The sequence below is a fragment of the Myodes glareolus genome, chromosome 14 (genome assembly GCF_982192425.1).
Source record: "Myodes glareolus chromosome 14, mMyoGla1.1, whole genome shotgun sequence".
Lineage (NCBI taxonomy): Eukaryota > Metazoa > Chordata > Mammalia > Rodentia > Cricetidae > Myodes > Myodes glareolus.
Genome location: NC_142039.1, coordinates 39,433,547 through 39,456,713, shown reverse-complemented (window position 1 = coordinate 39,456,713; position 23,167 = coordinate 39,433,547). Strand labels below are relative to the sequence as shown.

Genomic DNA, 23,167 nt, shown 5'->3' with positions numbered 1-23,167 from the left:
AAATATTTCATTTCTAGAAAATATATAATATTATATATATATGTATATATATATATTTCAAAATTATTTAAAAGCAACAAAGTTCAGTGTCCTTATTTGCGTCACTGATCAGTATTCCCCGACAACTTATTTGTGACGAATGTTCAGTGCGGTACTGTGAGGTATTACGCCATTCTGCATACAGTCGCGCTTTTAAGTAATTTAGCACGCACAAAAAAACATCCCAATTACTTTCCCTTCCGGCCCTCCCCTCCGGCCCTGTCTTTCCAACTCCCAGCTATCCCATCAAATCTTTATTACTCTAATGTGGAGCCTAGACAGGTAGAGGGCACTCAAGAGACTCGGCTAGGGAACATGAATTGTAACTATTTTGGTTGCGGCTCCTGCAGCTTCCGCGCTCCGCTGTCATCTAAAAAGTTCACGCTCAAGAACCGCTGTTGACGCACAGAAGCAAACAAGACCTCGGGGTTTAAATTGAGTTTACGGTTTTGATGGGTTGCAACGTGGCTGTCGGTGGTTTCGTGCAGCTCGGGGCGGCTGTGTGAACAAGCCACACTGTTCCTTTGACTTCTGTTGAAAAAAAAAAAAAGTCTGATTTCGGAATGAGTGTAGAAGTGTGAAAAATTGGAATCAATAGTTTTGGTCAAGAGCAAGGCATCCAGTGCCTTCTTAGCGCAGTAGGCAGCGCGTCAGTCTCATAATCTGAAGGTCCTGAGTTCGAGCCTCAGAGAGGGCAAATACTTTTGTTGATTAAGAAACCTAGAGTCAGATAAAGTCTCCCGATCCTGTGACGTTTTACTAAATGAAATCTAGATTCGGTCAACTGATACACACCGTAAACGTAATGAGGCTGTAGTCCTTCGAGATTTTTTTCTTTTTATTTTAGTACCTCCTGTTTACAAGATGATTTTTAATATGCCTACCACAGTTACGTAATTAAAAATAAATGTGTGCCTAACATCATAAATCTCAGTTACCTCCTGACTCTCTAGAAAACTGAAACAAATGTAGAGGCTTCAAATAGCTCAGATATACTCTCTTGCTCCAGTGAAGTTGGAGCCTCTGTCCTCTATAAGTCTCAGGCTCTGGGGATTTGGGGTCTGGTCCGTGGTCCGCTGACCCGGATATGCAAATGCAGATGTCAACCACAAGGTGGCGGAGTTTGAAAAAAAATGAACCACAGACCCCTTTGCTGGGTGCCTGTCTGCATCTAACAGTCTCTCACCAGAGAGTTAACAAATCGGGAATTCCGTTAAACTTCTTTCAATCTCGGTTTGAGTTGCTTGGAGCTGTGCTTAAAATTAAAGAAATTTAAGTGTAAAACCCATTAAAGCGGGTGTGGCGCTGCACACCTGGAATCCCGGTAGTTCGGGAGGCTGAGGAAGGATTGGCAAAAGTTACAGGCTGAGACCTTGTCTCAAAAACCAGCCGGGTAGACGGAGCTATCTGCTATACATTTCTGTTTATTTCAATGCCCAATTTCAGGCCAAGATCTACTCTAGGACATCAAAGTGGCTCTGCGTCATGACATAGCTTTAGCAAGTCCAAAGAAGCATCTACATTATCCTGGGAAGGTCTTTTTTCCTAGGGGACCTAGAACAAGCTGTTACGTCAGTGACACTACACAGACTCAATAGGACCTACCTCGATAACCCACCACTGGGTGAGCAATAGCTCACTCCTGGGAGGACAAACTGACAAGTTGTCACATTCTTTGTTCTGTGAACAGATACTATCCAAGCACTTTGGGTTTCTGATTGAGGACTAGCTACCAGGGATCCTGGATTGAGTGTGTCTGGTGTCTATTGAATTTTTGTCCTACTATGTCAGGGTTGGGCTAACGGTGTAGCTCAGTGGTAGACTACTTGCATAAGCATGTGGACTTTGGATTTCCGTCCAGCAGTGTAAGAAGGACAAGTGCACAGAGAGGATCTGTGAGCAACAAAACCACGCCTACGTGTGCTCCTCAGCAACCCCAGCAGACTCAGCTCTGCCTTTAGATGGGGACCAAGCACCGGCTGGTCCTGGCACAATCGATGTGCATGATCTGCTCTTTTGGCAGATTGTTCAAGCCCTCACATAGGTGCTTAAAAACGGGCCTCAGTCTGGAGCACCTTGCCTTTACAGCCCGTTCCTTACCCACGGTCATCCTGCCTCTGCTTCCTAAGTGCTGGGATGACATTCATGCACCACCATGCTCAGCACCTGTGCCAGTATGGGTATGTGAGGGTTGTTTGTTGTTTTTAGTGCTGTGGTATGTGCTTGGCCAACCCTGCTGCTGTTATCAGTCCCTAGGAAAGAAACTAGGACCCTTGCCTGCAGCGTAAGAGGGACGCACACACAACAGCTGCAGGTTTTAACTGCATGTCGAGATCTTGGCAATGGTGGTTCTCTCATTTAAATTTTCTTTAATTTTTTTCAGTTAATTTTTTGGTTTTGGGGGGACATGGGGGGCTTTGGTTTTGCTTTTTGTGTGTTTGTTTAGCTTAGGGGGTTTTATTTGTTTGTTTTTACTGTGTATATCCTATAAATATACTTTCATTTATCAGTAAGTATTTTATAGGTTTGATAATATTACAAGATGAAATCTTCTTTAAAATTTAGATTTTAGGGAGCTGGAGAAATGACTTAGTAATTAAGAGTGTCTACTTCTGCAGAGGATCCCAGTTCAGTTCCCAGAACCACATCCTACTTGCTTATAGCTTCACCTCCAGAGGATCCCAGGTTCTCTTCTGGCCTGAGCAGGAGTGCACACATGTGTTCACATATGCACACACATACACATAGATAAATAGCAAAATAAATAATTTTGAAATCCAGTTTTTCTTTGCTTTGAACTTAAGGGCGCCCTGCTCAGCAATGATGTATTGTTGCCATTTCCTATAACAGCTGCATTGATTTGCTAACAATTTGAAGAACATTTTCTTTTTATGGAGAACACTGACTTGAAATGTGTCATAAGTGTGTTTGCCTGGTTTGTTAATGCTGGCCTTCTAAAGTTGGCTCAGATATTTGTGCTAGGTGAAAAAGTACACCCTTGGGAGGTGAAGACACAGGATTAGGGTTCAAGGCCAACCTGGGCTGCCTGAGACCCGATTCCAAAACAAAAAAGAATAAAACAAAACAGCAAAAGTCAGTTACTTCTGCATTGAATTTATTTCCAAATAAAGTCACATTAATAACAGTAGGCGCAGGGGATTAAAGAGTCAACACATCTTTTGGGAAAGCGAAGCACACTCATCAAAACACGTTTAGAATGTTTATTCATACATTTAAAACAAAAAGGGATCCAACATTTGTCACAAACAATTATTTTAAAGATGGGAACAATGACCTCACCACATTCTAAACTTAACTGATGCCTTGTTTACAGGTCAGATATCCATTTCGGATATTCCATGGGGATTTATCCATCAAAGCCAGTCAACTCTCCTTGATGAACTTGTCCCTGCTGCCCATAGAGCTGACAGAATTTGCCACAGGTGCCTCAACCACCTGGTGCAGCAGCTGAGGGTTGAATATGGAGACTGTGCCCTACATCAAGTCCCCATCAAAATGGACAGAGATGAGATCCAGTCACAGTTAAAGGTCATTTTCTGATTATTTTGTGTTGCTACTTCTGGTACTTAGAGAGTGATATACTGATTATATTATGACAACATCCATTGAGTTAAAAAAAAAATTAAAGCCAGGGCCAGTGAGATGGCTCAAGGGCTACGGGCACCAGCCACCACGCCTGACAACGCAACTAGTTAGTCCTGTGTCCCTAGTCCCTAGAACCAACAGGCTAAAGAGAAAATCGCTCCCACAGGTTGTCCTCTGACCTCCATATGCACGCACGCATGCACACACAAGTAAAAAAAAATACATAAAAAATTCAAGAACATTTGCCAGTGATTTTGACAGGATACTCTCTAAGTGCCTGCCCCACATTCTTTCCTCAGTTCATCCCCACCCCAGACTTTATCGGTAGCTGACACACTGACTTAATGTATATTCATCTTTGTGTACCGGTCACTCCTACAGCAGCATGTAAGATTCCCCAGAGGTTTTAGTTAGCTGTGCTCACAGCTGAGTTTCCTCCCTTTGCCTCATAAGAACAAACAGTTCATGTTTGTTGAGTTAGTGGAGGAGACTATGGGGGATGAGGAGGCACCGACCTCTTATAGTTTTGGCACAATTGCTTTGGCACAATTTTTCAGTCTGTTCCTTTCTTATTCTGGCTATCCTTGCCCTAGGCTTACTTAGGTCTAGTAAGTTTTAACCAGTATATCATTGAGAATGCTTTCTGGTTATTTCCTTGAGAGGCTTAATTTAGGTGTTCTTCCTTTTATCCTCTTCAAAATGCCAACGACAGGGCTGGCCATGTAAGGGGTGGTCGGGTGCCTGCCCAGCATGTGAAAAGCTTTGGGCTTCTTCTACAGCACAAAAAGGGAGAGGGTGAATGAAGGGCCAGGCCTTTCCCTACAAACATTCTAGCTTTCCTTTATATTGGCTCACTGAACTGGAAATGTTTAGGTTCTGGATCATGTGTATCTAAGCATTTAATTGTGGTTGCGCCTAAATATCTTACTATGACTTAACGTAAATTTATGAAAAATGACCAAGGTCCTGTCCATGCATTATTCTTTTAACAAGATTTGAATTTGAATTATGTCACTAAAAATTGTCTTATTTTAAAAAGGATGAGGACCATGAAAGTTACAATCTTGTAAATAAAGTAACTTTTTAACAATTGCGTCTTATTTGCAGGAAAGATGTGAAAACACAAGGCCCCACTGGGAGTCGAACCCAGGATCTCCTGTTTACGAGACAGGCGCTTTAACCAGCTAAGCCATGGAGCCACATGGCAGCAGGTATGAAAGATGGGTGAATCTATCCCATTTTATTTCTATTTGATGAGGAAAAAATAGCTTCTGCTATCTGGTGATGCCTGTTTTCGTCATAGAAGAATCAGCTGTGAAAAGATGCTGCATTTTCTATAGTCAAGCTGAAAACATCAAAGACGAAAACTCCCAGTGTCAGATATTTTCCTCTTATCACAAAGATAGTCATTTCACAAAAAAAGAAATCCGGCTATGGAGTGACAATGGCCAGCTACGATAAAGTCGATAAACGTGTAGGCGCGGCGCTTGTGCGTGCTGTGCGAGTCTTTGGCCTCTACAAAGAGCTATAAAAAGTAAATCATATGCAGCGTTCTCGCTTGCTAGAATTACTGGCGACTGAGTTTAAAGGCGATCTTTAGCTACAGGTGTCTGCAGGTTTATGCCCTCTTTGAACCTCGTAAGATCGATTTCAGGGACCGTAAAGATGTTCTCACGCAGAGCCTCTGGAGCAAGGGTTTGGGGAGGCTGGAGCCCGCACTCTGGACACAGCGCGCACCGGAAACCGCTTGTTTTCTTGGGAGTGGAGGTGGAGGGTTGTGGTCAAACTGGGAAGCTGGCGGGTGCTGGGACTGTTGGGGGCGGAGAGGGGGGAGTTGGGGTAGAGGAGGGGCCTTAGGAACTAACCTGCCAGGCCACAGGGATGGGGCAGGCAGGGCCCATCTTCCCAGGGCTGGGGAGGACTTCAAGAGTCCCATAAAATGCAAACGGGTTCCAAATCGAAGTGTGGGGATTAAATGCTACCCAAAAACGCCTTCGGCAAAAGGTTTTCATCCTAAGGACTTTATAATATCAAGTAAAACACGGATTCCCAATACGTACAGTTAGTTGAAAGGCTGGGGTGTGTGTGGGGGGGGAGCTGCTCTTATTAAAAATAACAAATTCTGTGGTGGTGTACACCTGCAATGCCAACACTCGGAAGACTGAGGCAGGAGAATTGCCTTGAGCCGGAGGCCAACCTGGTTTACCTAGCAAGCCTCTGCTTTAAAAATAAACAACCCCCAAACGCAGACTGCAAAGTGCAGCAGGAACTTGGAACTGGGACTGAAGGGACAGGTATGGGCTCAGGACCCCAGGACCAAGTTCTCAGCACAAAGGAGATTTATTTGCCCCAGAGAAACAAAGGTCCTGGAATAAGAAACAAAGACAGGAGACAGAGGACGAGGCAGGAGGAGGGAAAGGATGTTGGGGGTGGGGTGAGGCAAAGAATTGCCTCAGAATAGAAAGGGCACGGGCACAGGAGGTTTATAAAGACACAGCAGGCAAATGGAGGTTTAAAAAGATAAAAGGAGAAACCCTGTGTTAGGATAAGGTGTTTAATTTTGATTGAGCATCTTAATTAGGGTAACCAAAAGGGAGCGTCTGATTGTTGGACTTCAATAATTTGATAGATGGACCTTGGTAGTCTGCCTTGGGAGGAGGAAGTGGCCTAATAAGGGACTAGACCTTGGTGACTAGCTTTAGGAATATAATCCGACGGGTTTTAGCAGGGCAGAGGGAATGGTGAAGGGAAAGGCCTGCCAGAGCTATGGTTGCCGTGCTCAATCTGGCTAGAGTCCCTCCCAGGACTAAGTGAGGTCATTGTCCCAGAACCTGGTTCTCTGAGTGAGGACCCTCATGAAAGATTTTTATGACGCTGACCTTCCATTAGGTTGTGAGCAATCGCAATTTACGATTACACCATAGGTTGTGGGAAAGTCTGGCTTAAGAAAATTGCTCCAGCAAAAATACTTAATTGTGATGATAAGTAAGAGTTATATAGATAATCTGAGCATTGCAACTTGTCAGAGCGCCTCGGACACGCCAGTTTGCCCCTTTCTAGGTAATATGCATAGTTTCCCTCCAGAACTAAGAACCGTCATAGAAATTGGCTGAGTAGTGAAATGGGATTTTTTTCCCTTTTGTTCCTTTTTATAAAAGCTTTTACAGTTTTCTATGCTCACTATCATTCGGTTCCATATCACAAACCGACACTCACACCTCACACAGTGGGCACATTTCTGTTTCTGCTTCCCCCAGCTTTGGCTGCATTATGATTTGGATATGTAATGTTCAGCACAGACTCATGACTTTCAACACTTGATCCTCAGCTGATGGTGACTTTGGGGTAGGCTGTGGTACCTTTAGGATGTAAGTGACTTCAGGGCAGGTTGTATGGGGTACAGCCTGTCCTGCTGAACTCTCAGTAATTACCTCATACTTTTGCTGCCAGAAAAACATCGCAAGCTGTCGGATTCATCATCAACGAGGAACCAAAGCAAGTCCTCCCTCCCTGATGTGGCTTTTGTATTTGGCCACACAGGCAAGAAAATTAACTAATCTAGGTTCCTCAGAACAGCGTTAATTTTCCCTAGATCAGAGGCTGAGCATCTGTGTTCTCTAGAGCAGCAGCAGACCTGAGACCTCAGAGATTCTCAGGCACAGAGTACGTGGGCTGTGACGAGCCCAGGTTCCCGGTTGCTAGAAGATTTTCAGGGCACCTCCAAGCCCTAAGAGTCAAGTGTCCCAAATTCCTAGACCCAGATGTTGTAACGTTAGCTGCTGTAGGAAAAGGGGGCTTACCCAGCTGTCTTGAAAGCTGGAACACTAGCTCTGGGATCCCAAGATACCTAAGGCTTAGAAGCAGCAGAACTGGCTGGTACAATCACCACCAGCTCCTGATAAGGGCAGAAGATTACAATTAGTGGCAAGCAAGTTACAGAGTAATAAGCCCCCACCCTAAACGCTGGGAGCATAAGTCTCTGCACTGTGGAACCCATCACCATAAGCCTGTAGACTTCTAGACTTGTAGCTATAACAAGCCCTGGGGCCTGACACTAGACCATAATCCCCACAACACTCAAGGGCCAGAACTACAGACACCAGAAAAGCTACTTTTCCTGCTTCGGTTTTCCATCTGAACAGAACAGAGTACATTAGTCAGCTGACCGCTAACGGTGGGGCTTTCCGTAGGGCTTTTGCACCTCGATAGAGATCAGGTTTTGTTGCTTTTGGACATTTCTGTTTATGTGCTTTCAGATTTTAACTGTAAGTTTGAACCAATTTTATAAACAGAAATGAGAGAGGAGGGAGGGGAGGAGGGAGAGGAAGAGAGAAAGAGATTCAAGAAACAAGAAGTCCTCTTTTGTTGGGACTTGGAGGGCTGGGCTGAATGACCAGAACAGGAGGCACAGAGAGGTCTGGCTCCAAAGAGTCTATGAGCTGGGTGGGACTGCATCCCTGTGTTCCTAGATATTTGAGAGGCTGAGACAGAAGGATTGGAAACTCAAGGCCAGCCTGGGCTACATAGATAGGTCTGTGCTTTAGGTCTGAGCAGCAATGAGGTAGTGTGTCTGCAGCACCACCTGGTGCTTTTAGTAGTACCAAGGAAGATTCTAGAACACTTCTGAGAATACCAGAATGTGGAAGATGTAAGTGGTGAGGTCAAGAAAGCACATAGTAGGGGCTGAGAAACATCACTCGGAGTCCACTGCTGCGGGGTCTTTGATTATTTATTATTGATCATTATCTTGAGACAGCGGTCACAGGAATGAATTTAAAGATGTGAAGAGTCAGGGTGAGAGCAAAGTACATCATTTGGTGTGAAAGACATCCATGGCCAGGAACCCAGACCGGAGTACACTAACAGGAAGGCACCCAGGAAGGTTCTGGTCAGGTATTATCCAGAGGGGCCCTGGGGCCTACTGGGGTGGAGATGACCCTTCCTTCATGCCAGGTGAGGTTCCTGCTCTCAGCCTTCAGCATCCCCTAAGAAAACTCCAAGGTCACCACCAAGGGGACTAGACAAAAGAAGAGCTTGACAAAGCATCCCCAGCTTGGGAGGAGAGGAGGCTGGGAAGGGAGCCCAGAGGATCTTGCTACCCATTTCCACTTCCTTTAACTCACTGGGACAGTGACTGATAGATTAGGACCCTTGCGGGGTTGGGTTTTTTTAGGTGGATAGGATTGTCTGGATCATCAACTCTAAAATATGACTTCCTTTTGGAATAGTTTAGGAGAACTTGATATAGCGGAGCCTGATATTTGGGTAAATAGATTTTCTTTTTCTTAATTTTCAATGCATGTGCTTGCCTACCAGAACGGCACTTCTGTATACAGTCATACAGAGCTGTTTATACAAGCATTAGTAGGGACCTAGGCAGTGCTGCAGGCTTTGGTCATACGGAGGCTGGAGAAGGAGTGGAGCAAAGGCATTGTTTGTAAGGCATATCCTAGTGGGTCTGGGTTTGGTTTAGGTACTCCATGATGTCTGATTGGACAGCGCTGACAGGAGTGTGGTGGAACCAGCGCATGACAGGCACCCCATCGGACCCCACCAGGAACTTCTCGAAGTTCCAGCGTATGTCATGGACCTTCATGGGATTCCAGAAGAGATATTCCGAAGAACCCAACAGTTCAGAGGTGGGAGGACAGGAGTTCTAGAGCAGAGATATGAAAAATGGAAAGATGAAAAGATGATCTCGTTTCCGCTTCTGTGTTGTCCAGCCTCCTCTCCGCTGCTATAAAGCTTAATGTTTTAAGCCCCACATGCTTCCAGCCCCTCCCAGACCTACCAGGATACTACTACCAGCACCCCAAGGCCGTTCTCACCAGGGTGGAAAGTGTGGCAGTCGGTGAACAGCACCTCACTTTCCTGCCTCTCCTCTAGTCTCATGAATTCTAGTCATGAGGAAAAGAATACCTTCAGCCATGCATGATGGTGCACACCTTTAATCCCAAGCACTCGGGAGGCAGAGGCAGGCAGGCAGACTTCTGAGTATAAGCCAGCCTGCTCTACACAGTGAGTTCCAGAACAGCCAGGGCTACACAGAAGAATCTGTTTCTTTCAGCAAGTCCTGATTTCTATGGTTTCGGCTCCCGTAGGTGAAAACTAATGAGTTGGCTGTAGAGCAGGAGCTCCCAGACTTTGGGACTTCATAAGCCAGAAGCTCAATAGCTGTTTTGACAATGAGGACATTAAAAATCTGCTGTAACTATAAATAGAAATCTTAAGACATTTTATTTACTTCCCTTTTCTTTAGATTTATCTTATTTTTAAAATGTATGTACATATATGTATATCTCAAGTGGGTATGTACACCTGTGAGTAAAAGGCCAACAAAATTCAGAACAGGGTGTTGGATGCCTGGCTGAACAAGTGATTGTAAGCTGCATAGATGTAGGCTCTGGGGACTGATCTGGAAGATCAGTGTATGTTCTCAACTGCTGAGCCGTCCCTCCAGTTCCAAACTATTTATTTGTTTTTTAATTAGTTTCACTCAAGAGCCCAAGTTGGTCTGAAACTCAGGGTGTAACCCAAGTTGACTGTGAACTCAGTTTCCCAAACACGGGGATTTCAGGCGTGAGTCACCACATCAGACCGGACTTTTAATTATTAATCAGCTGTGTATGAATAATATCACTGTTTGTTTTAAGACAGGGCCTTGTTGGGACTAGAGAGATGGCTCGGTGGTCAAGAGCACTGGCTGCTCTTTCAGAGGACCCGAGTTCAATTCCCAGTACCCACATGGCAGCTCACAACTGTCTGTAACCCCAGTTTCAGGGGATCTGAAACCTTTACACCAATGCACATAAAATAAAGTTATTAAAAAAAAAAGACAGGGCCTTGTTATGTAGCTGACTTCCCTGGACTATTTGGACTAAGTTATCCTGAATTCGCAGCCATCCCCCTGCCTTTGAATCCTGAGTACTGGCATTATAAGCATGAGCCACCAAGTTTTGTCATGGACATCTTCTGTTATGTGGTATAACCTATCGATAACATAAATATCCATTATTTATTGGAATAAATAATTATCTTTTGTATTTAATAAGTAGATTTTTTGTTTCAGTTTGCTGTGGATGAGTGAAAGTATCCATAGGGACAGCTTTGTTCTGCAGCCCACCCTATGGGGACAAGTGACTAAATGATCCTTGTTGGGAAGGTTCTTTGTACCTGCTGTTCTGCAGTTATAATACTCTGTGATTCTTCTCTCTTGGCACTCTCTTTTTATCTATGTCTATGTCATCTCCTGACTTTACAATAGTTCCTTCAGATAAGAGACTAATCTACTAATAACTGTTAATGTGTATCTCATAGTTTCTTGAACAAAGTAGGGATTTGATTAATGATTATAGAATAAACAGATCATTAGCGGTCAGCAGGGGAGGTTAATCCACATCAGAACAACCATGTGTATTTCCTCTGCTTGAAGCCAAGGCCTCATGACTGTGAATGGACTCCTTAAGGAGTCCCATCCCATCGTAGACACCAGCCCCATTGCTTCCAGAAAATCCTAGCTGATTGATCTATGCTGTTTGTTTACCCACCTTTAGGAAAGAAAAAATCTTTTGTTCGTTTTCTCCGTTCACATCCCCCTTCTCAAAGAGCTGGAAATTAGGGACATAGCCACCGCCTGGTCGCACATATCTGCAGAGAAACAAGGTGTTTTCAAGAGAATCCAAATTAAATCAAGGAAGGTTAGGACTGGTCACCAATTGTCCTCACAAAGGAATGGAAAGGACTGTATAAAAAGAGAGGAGGAAGAGGGGTCTCTGGGATCAGGACTCCAAGTAGGAGGCTTCATAGAATCAGAGAATTCCAAGACACTGGGGAGGGGATACTTTGACCCCAGATTTCCTGGCCCATCTCCATTTCCTATGTGCCCTTCTTTCCCCTGAATGTCTCTTCCGTAGATTTTCCCTATTCTCATCCTCAAAGAAGCCAAATGTGGAGAGAGAACTTGGGCATTTCCTGAGGGCTACTTGGAATTCAAGGCATCATGATGGCATTCTTCAATCCATTGTTCCATCACCTACCTAGTGAGAAGATTCTGGAACAGGAAGGTATGTAGGCAGATGTGAAAAGGGCATCCCTAGGTCCCCACATAGTACTCACTTGAGTCCAAGGAGGATCTCTGAATTTTTTCCAGGTTCTTGTTTTCCAAACTGGTTGCAAGGAAAGCCCAAAACGATGACATTGAAGCGCTCCAGCTCCTCCTGCAGTTTGTTCAGTTCTGTAAGCAGAGGGTGAGCGCCATGGGCAGACTCCCTGAACAAGACCCAAAGGACCACAAGGTTCACCCTCTCATCACATGAATACACTGGAGACTATGAAAAGCTACTGACATTGAATAATAGGCAGCGCAAGCAGCTATAACCCAGGTCTCTGGGAACTTTCTCAGTGGCTGCTGATCTTGAGGCACAGGGTCCCCTAAATCTCATTGCTCTTCACCGTGCATACAGAGAGTTTATTTAAAGCAAATAGACATGGACTTATTAGACTTACGAGAAAACCTGCTTGATTCTGAAAGGAGGCTGGCCTCAGAGTGCATTGTCTTTGTTACCCAGGTGGATAGGTTGACCAGATGTTTTATGGGTGGATAGGTTGACCAGATGTTTTATGAGGAAAAGGCAAATGGGAATTCTCCTGTCCTCCCACCATGTCTCGTCATGACAACCTCTGACACTACCGTCCCTCTCCCAGAAGCACTCTTGGGTGTTGCATGTTAGAAGTAACAGAAGAATCAGAAAATCAGAGTCTGGCTGCAGTGCTCACCTATAATCTCAGCACTGGGGAGATGGAGGCAGGGGGATGGCCATAAGTCATAGGTCAGCCTGACCCACATAGTGAGTTCCAGGCCAACCAAATCTACATAGTTAGACACTGCCTTAAAGAAGAGAGAAAAATCCAAACATGGCTACATGGTATTCTCTACCCTGACCTCAATGCCAATTAGCTAACACTGTATCCACTTCCTTAGGCTCTAGGCCACAGTGTGAACTGTACTTCCTACACCAAGAGTTTCTTATGGGTCTGCTCAGACTTGTGTCCCTGCTCTGTCTTCAGTCCTTTGCAGTTTGGAGTTACTCCTCAGAACCAGCCACTAACCTCATCTAGGCTCAGCGCTGCCTGCTGGCGTCTCCCCTGAGAACCTCTGCCTAGAGGAGAGTGCCTTTGAGTTTTAATATGTTTCTTGTATATTTTATGTGAAATATATATTTAATAAATGTAATATACAATTTATTTTGAGACAGAATTTCGAATTTAGTTTGAGACGTCTTCCAGCTCACTCTGTAGCCAAGGATGACCTTGCACTTCTGACCCTTCCTCTTCCCAGTGCTGGGATTAGCGACCTGCAGCACCATCCTTGGTTATGTGTTACTGCTCTTCCAGAGGACTGGGGTTCGGTTCCCAGTACTTAACACTGCATCTCACAACTGTCTGCAACTCCATTGCACTATACATCAATTCAAGTTGTATTTAGGAAGCAGAAAATTCTGGGATTTGTAATTATATTAGTTGCATTAAAACAAATTGATAGAGTGTAACAGCATTGTTCACAAGTATAATCCAAGCACTTGGGGGGCAGAGAAAGAAGAATCATGAATCTGAAAAAGTGAGATCCTATCTCGAAAATTATTTTTGAATAGCGCCTGATATTTTTGAATAGTCAAGTAGGTGACAATGTCAATATATGGAATTTGTAAAAACTTATTTCTGTATTATTTTGGCCCATTTGTCTGTAGGATATGATTCAATAAACCTTTCAAATTTGTTGTGAATATTCTTAAAATAATAATGTTCTTAGCATGTCAAAGATTATATCTAACACTTGTACAATTCATGTAGAAGTTTATATGACCTTATCTGTTTTTTGTTTGTTTGTTTGTCTGAGACAGGGTTTTTCAATATAGCTTTCAATGTAGGACCAATCCCAGGACTTTGTGTATGCTAGATAAGCATTCTGCCAACTGGGCCACATCTCTAGCACATAATCTGTATTCTGACTCCCCATTTTACTCCGTTTAATGCAAACCAATCTCCTCTATTCTAGGTTCTGGCCTGGAAGTCACAGGGAGGATTTAGTGTTCTATCAATCAACTCTTCAGAACACCAACATCACCGTATGCAAACATGATCAGCCATAACCAACCAAGAATGCTCCCCAATCATGTCTAAACACACACACACATACACAAACACAGTCTAAACCACAAAATGACTACTTGCCACCCTGCCAATATAAATGAACACAACTGTTTTACCAGTTAGAGTCTCAGCCTGTCTGTTTCTCTCACCATATAGATACGATTTCTTAAGATAACCAGTCACATAATTGCCCCTTCTTTATTTCCTGACAGCCTCTAATCCACAGCGAAGGTCCGGCTTCTTGAATCTTTCCCCACACTACTTGACGCCAGCTCAGATGGCCTGAATGCTTTCTGTCCCTTTCTGAGAAGCCTTCATGTTTGCCTTTGGCATATGGACAACTCCGGCTTGTTCAGCCACCGATGCATTCTTAGTAGTCCTCCAGCCTATCCTGGTGAAAACCTTTGTGCTTAGTGGAGATAGTTGTGGCATGAGAAGCAGCAGAATGGCAAGACTTAGGGGACTAGAGTCAGTGTGCTTATTCATTCCCCGATCCCAGCAGCGCAGGGAAACCGTCTCCAGTCACGATATGGTGATGTGACAAGCTAGTTCTGAGAGAGAATTGCAATCTGAGTTCTTACCAGGGTAAGTGGCCGTCAGACCGCAGAAGGACGCCACGTTGACAAAGAGGACGTGCTTCCCTGCGTACTGCTGGAACTGAACGTACTCGCCGCCATCCAGGGTCTTGGCTCCGTACTCATAGATGGTGCCGTTCACCCCCTTGTTGCAGTCCACCTGCAATACAACACACGCAACTGTGGCGGTTTGGCCTAGCAAGCGATAATCCTCCACACCGGCCAGCATTTTCCAAACACTTGAAGACTTTTTTTCACCCTGTAACTTAAAATTGTAAGAACTGAAGAATTTCTGTTTGAGGAACTCCACACCCAAGCAGGCATTGGTGGTGAGCACAGACCTGGGTGCTTCTAGAGGGTGCCCTCTCCAGTGGGCCATGACATCACTTGATAGACGGCAACCTGGGACTTTACAGCTGCCAATCAGAATTTTACATGCCTCCTTACCCTCCACCTCCCCAATAACAGAGGTCAAAGCTCAAAGGTCAGAGGTAAGGACTTACATAGGTCTCATGAGAGCATTTTAGAAATGTTTGGACTCTCAAGAACATACTGGATCAAAAGCTCTAGCCATGGGACCCAGTCACCAGTGGGTCTGGGAATTACTGTGCTCTGTGATGAGATTATTCCTTGCCTTTTACGGAAGGGAGTGGGAGCTGGCAAAAGATATATAAGTAGCTGAAAGCCATAAATGAGGTTGAGGTTTTCAACGAGTTTCTCTGATATTAAAGTTAAAATATGTTGGTTTCTTAAGTCATCCCCACTCGCCCTATTCTGTCTCCTAAGACTCATGCATGCATTTTTTAAAAAAAAAAAATAGGGATGGACGCTGACTCCCCATGTGGACACTTTTGATTACTAGTACCTCTTTATGGCTCCTTGTGAGGATTTTTGGCTACTGCCCCACAGTGTGATCCGTTCCCTGGAGCAGCACCAAGATCTGAGAGTCCTTATACTGAGCCTCCCCCTCCATCCCCCACTCCCCCTACACCCGCCAACAGCATCCTCTGTGTTTTAATAGTCACTGAAGAAAAGTCCCCCTTTCCCTAACCCCGGAGGTCTGGAGCCCAGTCCCCCCCACCCCCGGTCTCTCTCTCTCTCTCTCTCTCTCTCTCTCTCTCTCTCTCTCTCTCTCTCTCTCTCCCTGTTTGGTCCAATTGGTTTGAGAGCAATCATTCTCCCTCCCAACTCACTTGCTACTTAACCACTCGTTTCCCAGAACCCAAGGGGCTGCTCCAAAGTACAGATCAGCATGGGACAGAGCAGATTCTGATTGTCAAGCAGCCATCAAGGAGGAGTGGACATGGATCTGGGGAAGGGGGCAGCTCAAAGATCCACAAAGTGCAGAGAAGCGGAGAAGATGCATAGAAAACACAAGAAAGCACAGTGAACAGAGGCAGGCCGGGTGCTGCGGCAGAGGGCCTCCGTGGCAGAAATATGCAGAGAAAGGCTGTCGGGCAGCTCTCTCCCTTCAGCAGCAGGATAGGCTCCTGAATCTCTTGGTAGCTGCGTTACTTATCAGATGTTGGAATTAGTTTAGATCCCGGGCAGGGGGAGGGGAGTCACTTACCTTTGCTTTTTGAGGACTCAGAGACTCCTGAGACAAGACAGCAAGAAACAGTGTGAAAAGACAGGAGACCCATAACTGCTGGGCCATGGCTGTACAAGGAACACTGGGTGAGTCTCGAACCTCAGGAACTGTGATCCCTTTTGAGTATCCCCAGCAGGCGCCAGTCTGGAGATACACAGCCAATCACAGAGCTACTTTCACTCTCCTCCTCTCTCCTCTCTCTTCTCCTCACCCTTGCTCTTCTGATAGAGAAGCCACGTGAACAGGCACGTGTTCTGATAGGTGAAGGTGAGATGAAGGTGACACCTTTCTGTCTGGAACCTGAGAGGCTGTACCTCCCCTCTCCAAGTGGTTGGGGTAACTCATGCCAATGAATCACAGCCTCCTTTCCCACAACACGTTCACAAGGTTTGCATGCAAACTAAAGTCAGAAAAGCATTGACTCGGATTGTCAACGTGGTGCAGCCTGGAGACACAGGCACATGCAGCCTGAGGGGTTCCCTTCCCCCATCGGGACCTCTGCTCCGGCTCAGGTAAAGCCAGATCCTTAACTCCGCCTTAGAAAAGAACTCAGGACCAGAGAGAACAAAGCAGTCAGTATATCAGGTATTTAGACAAAGAGGCATGAAGGGAAGGGCAGAGCACAGACCCAAAACATAGCTGTACGTTCTGCTGTGGTTTTCTAAGCCAATCCACAAAGCCTGTAATTCACAGCAAGATTAAGTAAAGCTCAGAATTTAAGTAAGGTTTAAAAGTAACAAATACACGCACTGGTTTAGTTTGTAAAGACTTAAATTTTAATTTAGTGTTTTGTGTATGGTGTGTGAGCGTGCATGAGGAGCTCACAGAAAAACTGTGGGCTAGTTGTCTTCTACCTTACATGGGCTCCAGAGACTAAACATACATGTTTGTGAAGCTGACACCTTTACAACTGGAGTTACCTTGTGGCCATGAGAAACAGGTGGCAACCAGTGTTCAGATGTCAGTCCACCAAATGCGTGGTTAATCTATCTGATGGGGGATTAATCCCGTCCAAAGTCAGCAGGACCATCGACTCTGAAAGCTGTTGCTCACTTTTCCTAAAGCAGCTTGGTGTCTCCCCAAAATCTGCATTGTAGTGTGCAGTCTCATGTGATGCTTATATGTAATCTCATGATTACATCTTAATTTTATGGGCATGTATATCTGTGGGTGTTCAGGCTTAGCTATATAGTTTTTATATATAGAATATATACTGGAACTTGCTTCATAATTGGATCTATTTGACCCACAAGGACTGTAGATATTTAAAAGCATGCCTTATTCTTTTGCTTACTGGATGACTTTGTCCACCCCTTAAGATCTCCAGTGAGAGAATTTGATCACGTAGCCAGAAACCTTGGTCCCCACATATCTCCATTCTGTTTCCTGAGCTACATTAGGAACCACCTCCCTGCCACTCTCTTCCAACTGACAAGACATGCCGTCGTGAAAGGAGTCTTTTGTATAGATCACATTTGGGACCTTCAAAGATAAAGGGAGATCCTGGCTCAGAAAATTGCCTTTGTGTATACAAACTGGAAACTTTACAGAACAGGAGAAGAACGGCACAAGAAGAATAAAGACCGTGATTGTAACAGTATGTGTGAGCGCTCACTCAGTTACTTCTTAGGCCAGAACTTTTCTAAGTCCATTGTTATGCTGAGGCCACCGACCTGAACCTTGACAGGGACTCGATAGAGCTGGACTCTGCTGGCCGCTGATAATCTTGCCATCCCTAGTTTGTTGGTTTTTGTTTTTGTTGTTTGGTTTTTGGTTTGGTTTTTTTGAGACATAGTTTCTCTGTGTAGTCTAGAAAGGGTTTCTCTGTTAGCCCTGGTTGTTCTGGAACTAACTTTGTAGTTCAGGCTGGCCTAAACTCAAAGAGATCCTTCTGCCTCTACCTCCCAAGTGCTGGGATTAAAGGCATGCACCACTGTTTTGTTTTGTTTCTTAAAGGCAAGGCTTTGTGTATCCCAGGCTGGCCTCTAATTCATTTGCAGCAGATGATGACCTTGAACATCTGACTTTCCTGATTTCACCTCGGGGTTGATATAGATGCTTGCCATCATACCTGGTATGCTGTGATGTTGAGGATTAAACCCAGGACTACCTGCATACTAAGCAAGTGTCTACAAGCTGGGCTATTATACATCTCCAGTCCTATTGTCTTAGTCAGGGTTACTATTGGTGTAACCAAAGCAACTTGGAGAGGAAAGGATTTCTTTGGCTTACGCTTCCAGGTCACAATCCATTATCAAAGAAAGTCAGAATAGGAACTCAAAAAGGGTAGGAATCTGGAGACAGGAGGTGATACAGAGGCCATGGAGGAGTGCTGCTTACTGGCTTGCTCCTCATGGCTTGCTCAATCTGTTTTCTAATAGAACCCGGGACCACCAGCCCAGGGATGGCCCCACCTACAATGGGCTGGGCCCTCCCCCATCAATCATTAATTAAGAAAAATGCACTACTGGCTTGCCTACAGCCCAATCTATGCAGGCAATTCTCAATTGTTCTCTTCTCTCTGCTGATTCTAGCTGTGTCGAGATGACATAAAACTAACCAATACAACTAGTCATCCTTCCTCCCTCCCTCCCTCCCTCCCTCCCTCCCTCCCTCCCTCCCTCCCTCCCTCCCTTCCTTTCTTCCTTCCTTCCTGTATCTTGTGTGTATGAGTGTTTTGTCTGAATGTATGTAATCGCGCTACATGCATGCCTAGTGCCTACAGAAGGTAGAAGAGGGCATTTGGATCCCCCTTGGACTGGGGTTACTGCCATATGGGTGCTAGGAATAAAACCTATAGAAGAGCAGTCAGTGCTTTTAACTGATGAGCCATCTTTCCAGCCCCATATTTTTCTTAAGGAATCCCATCCCCTCTTTAAAAACTGAAACTAGACGCTGTTTTATGAGATTTCCTGTCTATATTTAGGGGTGTATGAGGAGAGCTAACACAGCAGAGCCAGAGTTACAAATGTTCTGGCCTTAAATCATAACTCTTCTGTTTTATAACACCTTTGTTTGGGACATTTTTAGGAAAACACGTTACTTCTGCAGGCAATTTTGGATTGATTCATTGTGATAAAATTTCTTGACTTTCAGGCAGCAGAAAGGGCAAACTGGATCCCAAGGTAAAGGGTTTCTTTCTCTTCTCACACCCCCTTAATCAATCTTCCCATCTTTTTAATTCTGCTTCAAGATGACTATCATTTATTCTGTCCCTTCGAACTTCACCATTTAAACAACAACAAAAAAGGTCAGATTTTTAAAATATGAAGCCAGGCTATTAGTGCTAAGCATTTTGGCTTTGCCCCTCACACTGGCCCCTAGGAAAGACTTCCTTAAGAGGTAGAACAAAACAAGGGGCACACATTCCTGGTGGCAAGCTATCAAAGAGAAAGCTTAAGGCCATGAGGCAAGAAGGACCTGGCCTTCAGTTTCCTTCTCTGTGGATACTTGTAATAATCTCTGCCCTGCCTATTCTAAAATGTGTTATTGTGAAGTTTTAGTAGCAACCGAAATGTTCCTCCAAAATTTTTGAAGTGGGTGAGAATCGTGTTTTCCTGCTGCTTCCTTTCCCATCCTCTCCCATCCTCTCCCATCCACCTGCTTTTCACTGCCGGCTTCGACTCATGAGGAAGCCTTCCTCTCCAGGTCTTAGCCTTCTGTCATCCAGCTCCGCCACCTGCCCCGCCCCTTCCAAGTTCATACAAAGGGCCTTCTATGTCTTTGAGAAACGCGATCTGGATGGAGTCCAATTCTTGGCAACTCTTAGAAGGCACCCTTTTTGTTATCTGGGATCTCTGGTTCCTCCACAGTCCAGAATGTGACTGGACATCCGATGCAGCCACACCATGCTCAGGGCCCTGAGGCAGCTGTGCAGAAGGCGCCCCTCATAGTGCACATCTCCAAGATCTTCAGCCTTCTCCCATTCTCAGTTTTAAGAATAACTGAACCTAAGAGTGGGTGTGTTTTCCCACTTTACAAATGCAAGCATAAACTTATAAAGGGTCACTTGACTTAACCTTTCTGTTTGCTTTGTTCATCAGACACACTACACATATTAGGAACATGAAAAATGACATTTATTTATCTATCTGTTTGTTCATATGTTTCAGGATCCTACACCATAACCTTGGATAGACAGCAACCTACTTTGTAGCCCAGGCTGGGTCTCAAAACTTATGACAAATCTCTGCTTCAGTATCCCTAGTGCTGCAGTTACAGGCATGAGCCATCCTGACTTTCCAGTGATGATTTGTTGTAGTTTCCTTTTATTTACATCTTTGTGCACGTTTTGCCTTGCACTGCCTAATGCTTGAAGGAAATCCGATTCAGGCTGGCTTTGTTCTGGTCCTGAGCTTTCATGGTGCCCGCTGGTCCTAACTTAAGGTCCTCCCTCGACTCTGTAGGTATTAGCAGAAACCCTACCTTCTTCTGCTTCAGGAAATAGTTCTGGCAGTTGGTGGCACAAGAGGGAGACTGTGTAAAGATAAACATGTGTCTTCCTGGGTGTGGCTCACATCCGTTGTTCTCAGCACAGTGGACCTCAGAAGTCCCACCATGTCCCCACATAACCACAACATCTGAAATGCTGTGACTGCCCTAGATGGAGATGCTCTAAACACGCAAGCAATGGACACTAAAGGGCTGAAATCTCCCCCAGAGTCCTATGCTAGATAATGGGAAAGGCTGAGACCCAGCTATCAACCAGAGAAGAACTTCATTTCACACAGGGCTGACAGCTTGCTTGTCAGACCAGAGTTGAAACAATGTTGAGTCAATGATGGGAGCGACAACATGTTAATCAGGACTTCTTAGATAAGAATACCCTTTGCCCTCTATATAAACCTAAACCCTAGTTCAGTATCCCAGAGATGGTCCTGAAGGTCATTAAACTTCTTTGTTTGTCCTTCTTCCCAAGTGGCCACAATGAATGAATTCTTTCTTCTCTGCTTTTCACTACTGTCTCTTTAATTGGCCTCCTGGGAAGTGCTGACTATAGAGACTGCCAGGCCCAGGTTTTGAGCATGATAACTCCAATAACAATGTCCACAGTGCTCACAAGAGTTGCTGTCTCATTTCGTCATAGGACAAGATGTCTCCCAACAAGGCATAGTCCCAAGGTTGCTGTAACTTAGGTCTACTTTTCTCTGAGAAGGAAGGAGAATGCTTATATCAGGCTAAATTTCAGATATGAGACTAAAAGATGATTTATTAATTTATTTTCAAATTTATTTTCTTCCCTCCTGTCCCCCTTTTTTTTTCTTGAGATGGGTCTCACTCTCCACATTAGGTTGACCTTCAATTCTTGGAAATGCTTTTGCCTCTGCTTTTAAAACCTGGGCATACAGTTGTGCACTACCTCACTTGACTTCAGAGTCTTAATGTTTTCTCCAATTTTGAGAAATTCTGCTCTTTTGGTGATGTAGTTGTTTTTTACTTTTTTACTCTGACTTTTTGGGGGTCCCATCACTCAACTCCCAAAGAAATCTCATGCAGAACCTTGTTATTTCTTATGAATGCCAGACCTTAGCTTGGCTTGTTTCTAGCCAGCTTTTCTTAACTTATTCCGCCTACCTTTTGCCTCTGAGCTTTTATCTTTCTCTTACTTCTGTAAATCTTTCTTTACTTCTTACTCTGCGACTTACTCCTTGAGTCCTCTCTCCTTTTCCTTTGCTCCTTCCTTTGTCCAGAGTTCTTCCATTTATACCCTCTACCTGTCAACCCCGCCTGTCCTTTCTCCTGCTTTGCTATTGGCCATTTGGTGCTTTATTAGACTACCAGGTGTTTTAGACAGGCAAAGAATCACAGCTTCATGGAGTTAAACAACTGTAACATAAACAAACACAGCACATCTTTACATAGTTAAACCAGTGAGTCAGAGCATAAACAAATGTAACACACCTTAAAATAATATTCTATAACACTGTGATCAGTGATTTCTCACCTCGAGAAGACTAGAACATGACAGTATTGACTCTAGACGTCTAGAATCTCAGCATACATATATTCCAGCTTCTGCAATCTATACATAGAAAGAACAGGCCCAGAAAGTGGAAGGGCTGGCCATCCTGACCTTGCACCGCCCTGGATAAAAGCCGAGTCTGCTTCTGTTGCTGTAGGGATCAAGTTAAGGCTCACTAAGACACTGGATTATATTATATTTGATTGACCAAGGCTTTATTATTTGGTATTAGAGTCACAACCTCACTGCCTTTTTGATGTGTGTGTATACATCTGTGTATGTGTGTGTGCATGAACATGTATGTGCATGTGGAGTCCAGAGGACAACCGTGGATGTCATCCTCAGGGACATCATCTGCCTCCTTTGAGAAAGGATCTCTCCTTGACCTGAAGCTCCTCAACTGGGACTAGACTGATGGACCAGGGGATCCTGCTGTAAGACAGGATGCCTCCATGTAATCCAGGCTGGCCTCAAACTCACTATTATCCAAGGATGATGCTGAACTGATTGATCCCTTTGCCTTTTCCTTCTGAGTGCTGGGATTGCAAGCATGCAGTACCACACCCAGTTTGTATTCTGCTGGGGAATAAACTCAGGGCTACATGCAAAATAGGCAAGTACTCTACCAACTGAGTTACATGGGTTTCTATAAAGAGAGACAGAACACCAAAACTTTCTGCCAGGAAACCCTCTATTATGCCTTACTCTGGCTTGGTGGATTCACAGGTAGAGGCTGAAAGCTTTTATAACCTCTGTTAGTCCTCCCTTTAATTTTTAGCACCTTTATTAGATTACATTTTAGCTCCTTAGCATTACATTCTGTTGGTGTGGCCTGTCTTACAAGGCTGTTGCAGACTCGATCGTGTGCACATCAATACTGGTTATACCACTTAGCTTCTCTTCCTTCTGAAAGGATCTTTACCCCATCACTAAGTCTGAGGTAATTTGTTAATTTGGTATAGGAAAGTAACATGAACTTTAACAGAAAGTAAGGTGCCACTGTAACAAACACAAAAGTAAAGTCCGTGGAACTGAAAAATGGGCAGAGGCTAGGAAAAAAAAAATGTGAGCTACAGGATGGACAAATGTTGTTTGCCCGACTGTTGCTAAACATGGAGGTTTCAGGTGCTTCCAGTGAGGGTTCAGCAAGAAATGAGGAAAATATTATTAAAAGCCAAAGGAAGGGATAAAGAAACTGGATATTTCTCAGAAGAAGACAGATGTGGTGCACAGCTGTAATGCCAG

The 23,167-nt window shown here is 44.5% G+C and overlaps 1 protein-coding gene and 2 non-coding genes across 3 annotated transcripts; 1 reads left to right on the top strand and 2 right to left on the bottom strand.

Moving 5' to 3' along the window:
- Positions 1-663: 663 nt before the first annotated feature.
- On the top strand, positions 664-736 carry Trnam-cau (transfer RNA methionine (anticodon CAU)). The gene has a single exon. It is a non-coding gene; the product is annotated as a tRNA-Met (tRNA).
- A 4,034-nt stretch (positions 737-4,770) lies between these two features.
- Trnat-cgu (transfer RNA threonine (anticodon CGU)) lies at positions 4,771-4,844 on the bottom strand. The gene has a single exon. It is a non-coding gene; the product is annotated as a tRNA-Thr (tRNA).
- A 3,512-nt stretch (positions 4,845-8,356) lies between these two features.
- On the bottom strand, positions 8,357-16,188 carry Gpx6 (glutathione peroxidase 6). The gene is made up of 5 exons (XM_048461219.3): positions 15,940-16,188; positions 14,376-14,529; positions 11,761-11,878; positions 11,193-11,292; positions 8,357-9,301 (listed from the first exon to the last, which is right to left on the bottom strand). Exons 1-5 carry the CDS (start codon positions 16,024-16,026, stop codon positions 9,095-9,097), a joined length of 666 nt encoding a protein of 221 aa, XP_048317176.3. The 5' UTR covers positions 16,027-16,188; the 3' UTR covers positions 8,357-9,094.
- Between the last annotated feature and the right edge of the window lie 6,979 nt (positions 16,189-23,167).

Bases quoted from the DNA above. Each gene is read 5' to 3' on its own strand.
- Gpx6 (XM_048461219.3), bottom strand. From the start codon at position 16,026: ATGGCCCAGCAGTTATGGGTCTCCTGTCTTTTCACACTGTTTCTTGCT. The intron at 14,530-15,939 runs GTAAGTGACTCC...GTTGTATTGCAG, and splicing joins TGAGTCCTCAAAAAGCAAAG to GTGGACTGCAACAAGGGGGT. The intron at 11,293-11,760 runs GTGAGTACTATG...GTTTCTCTGCAG, and splicing joins GAGATCCTCCTTGGACTCAA to ATATGTGCGACCAGGCGGTG.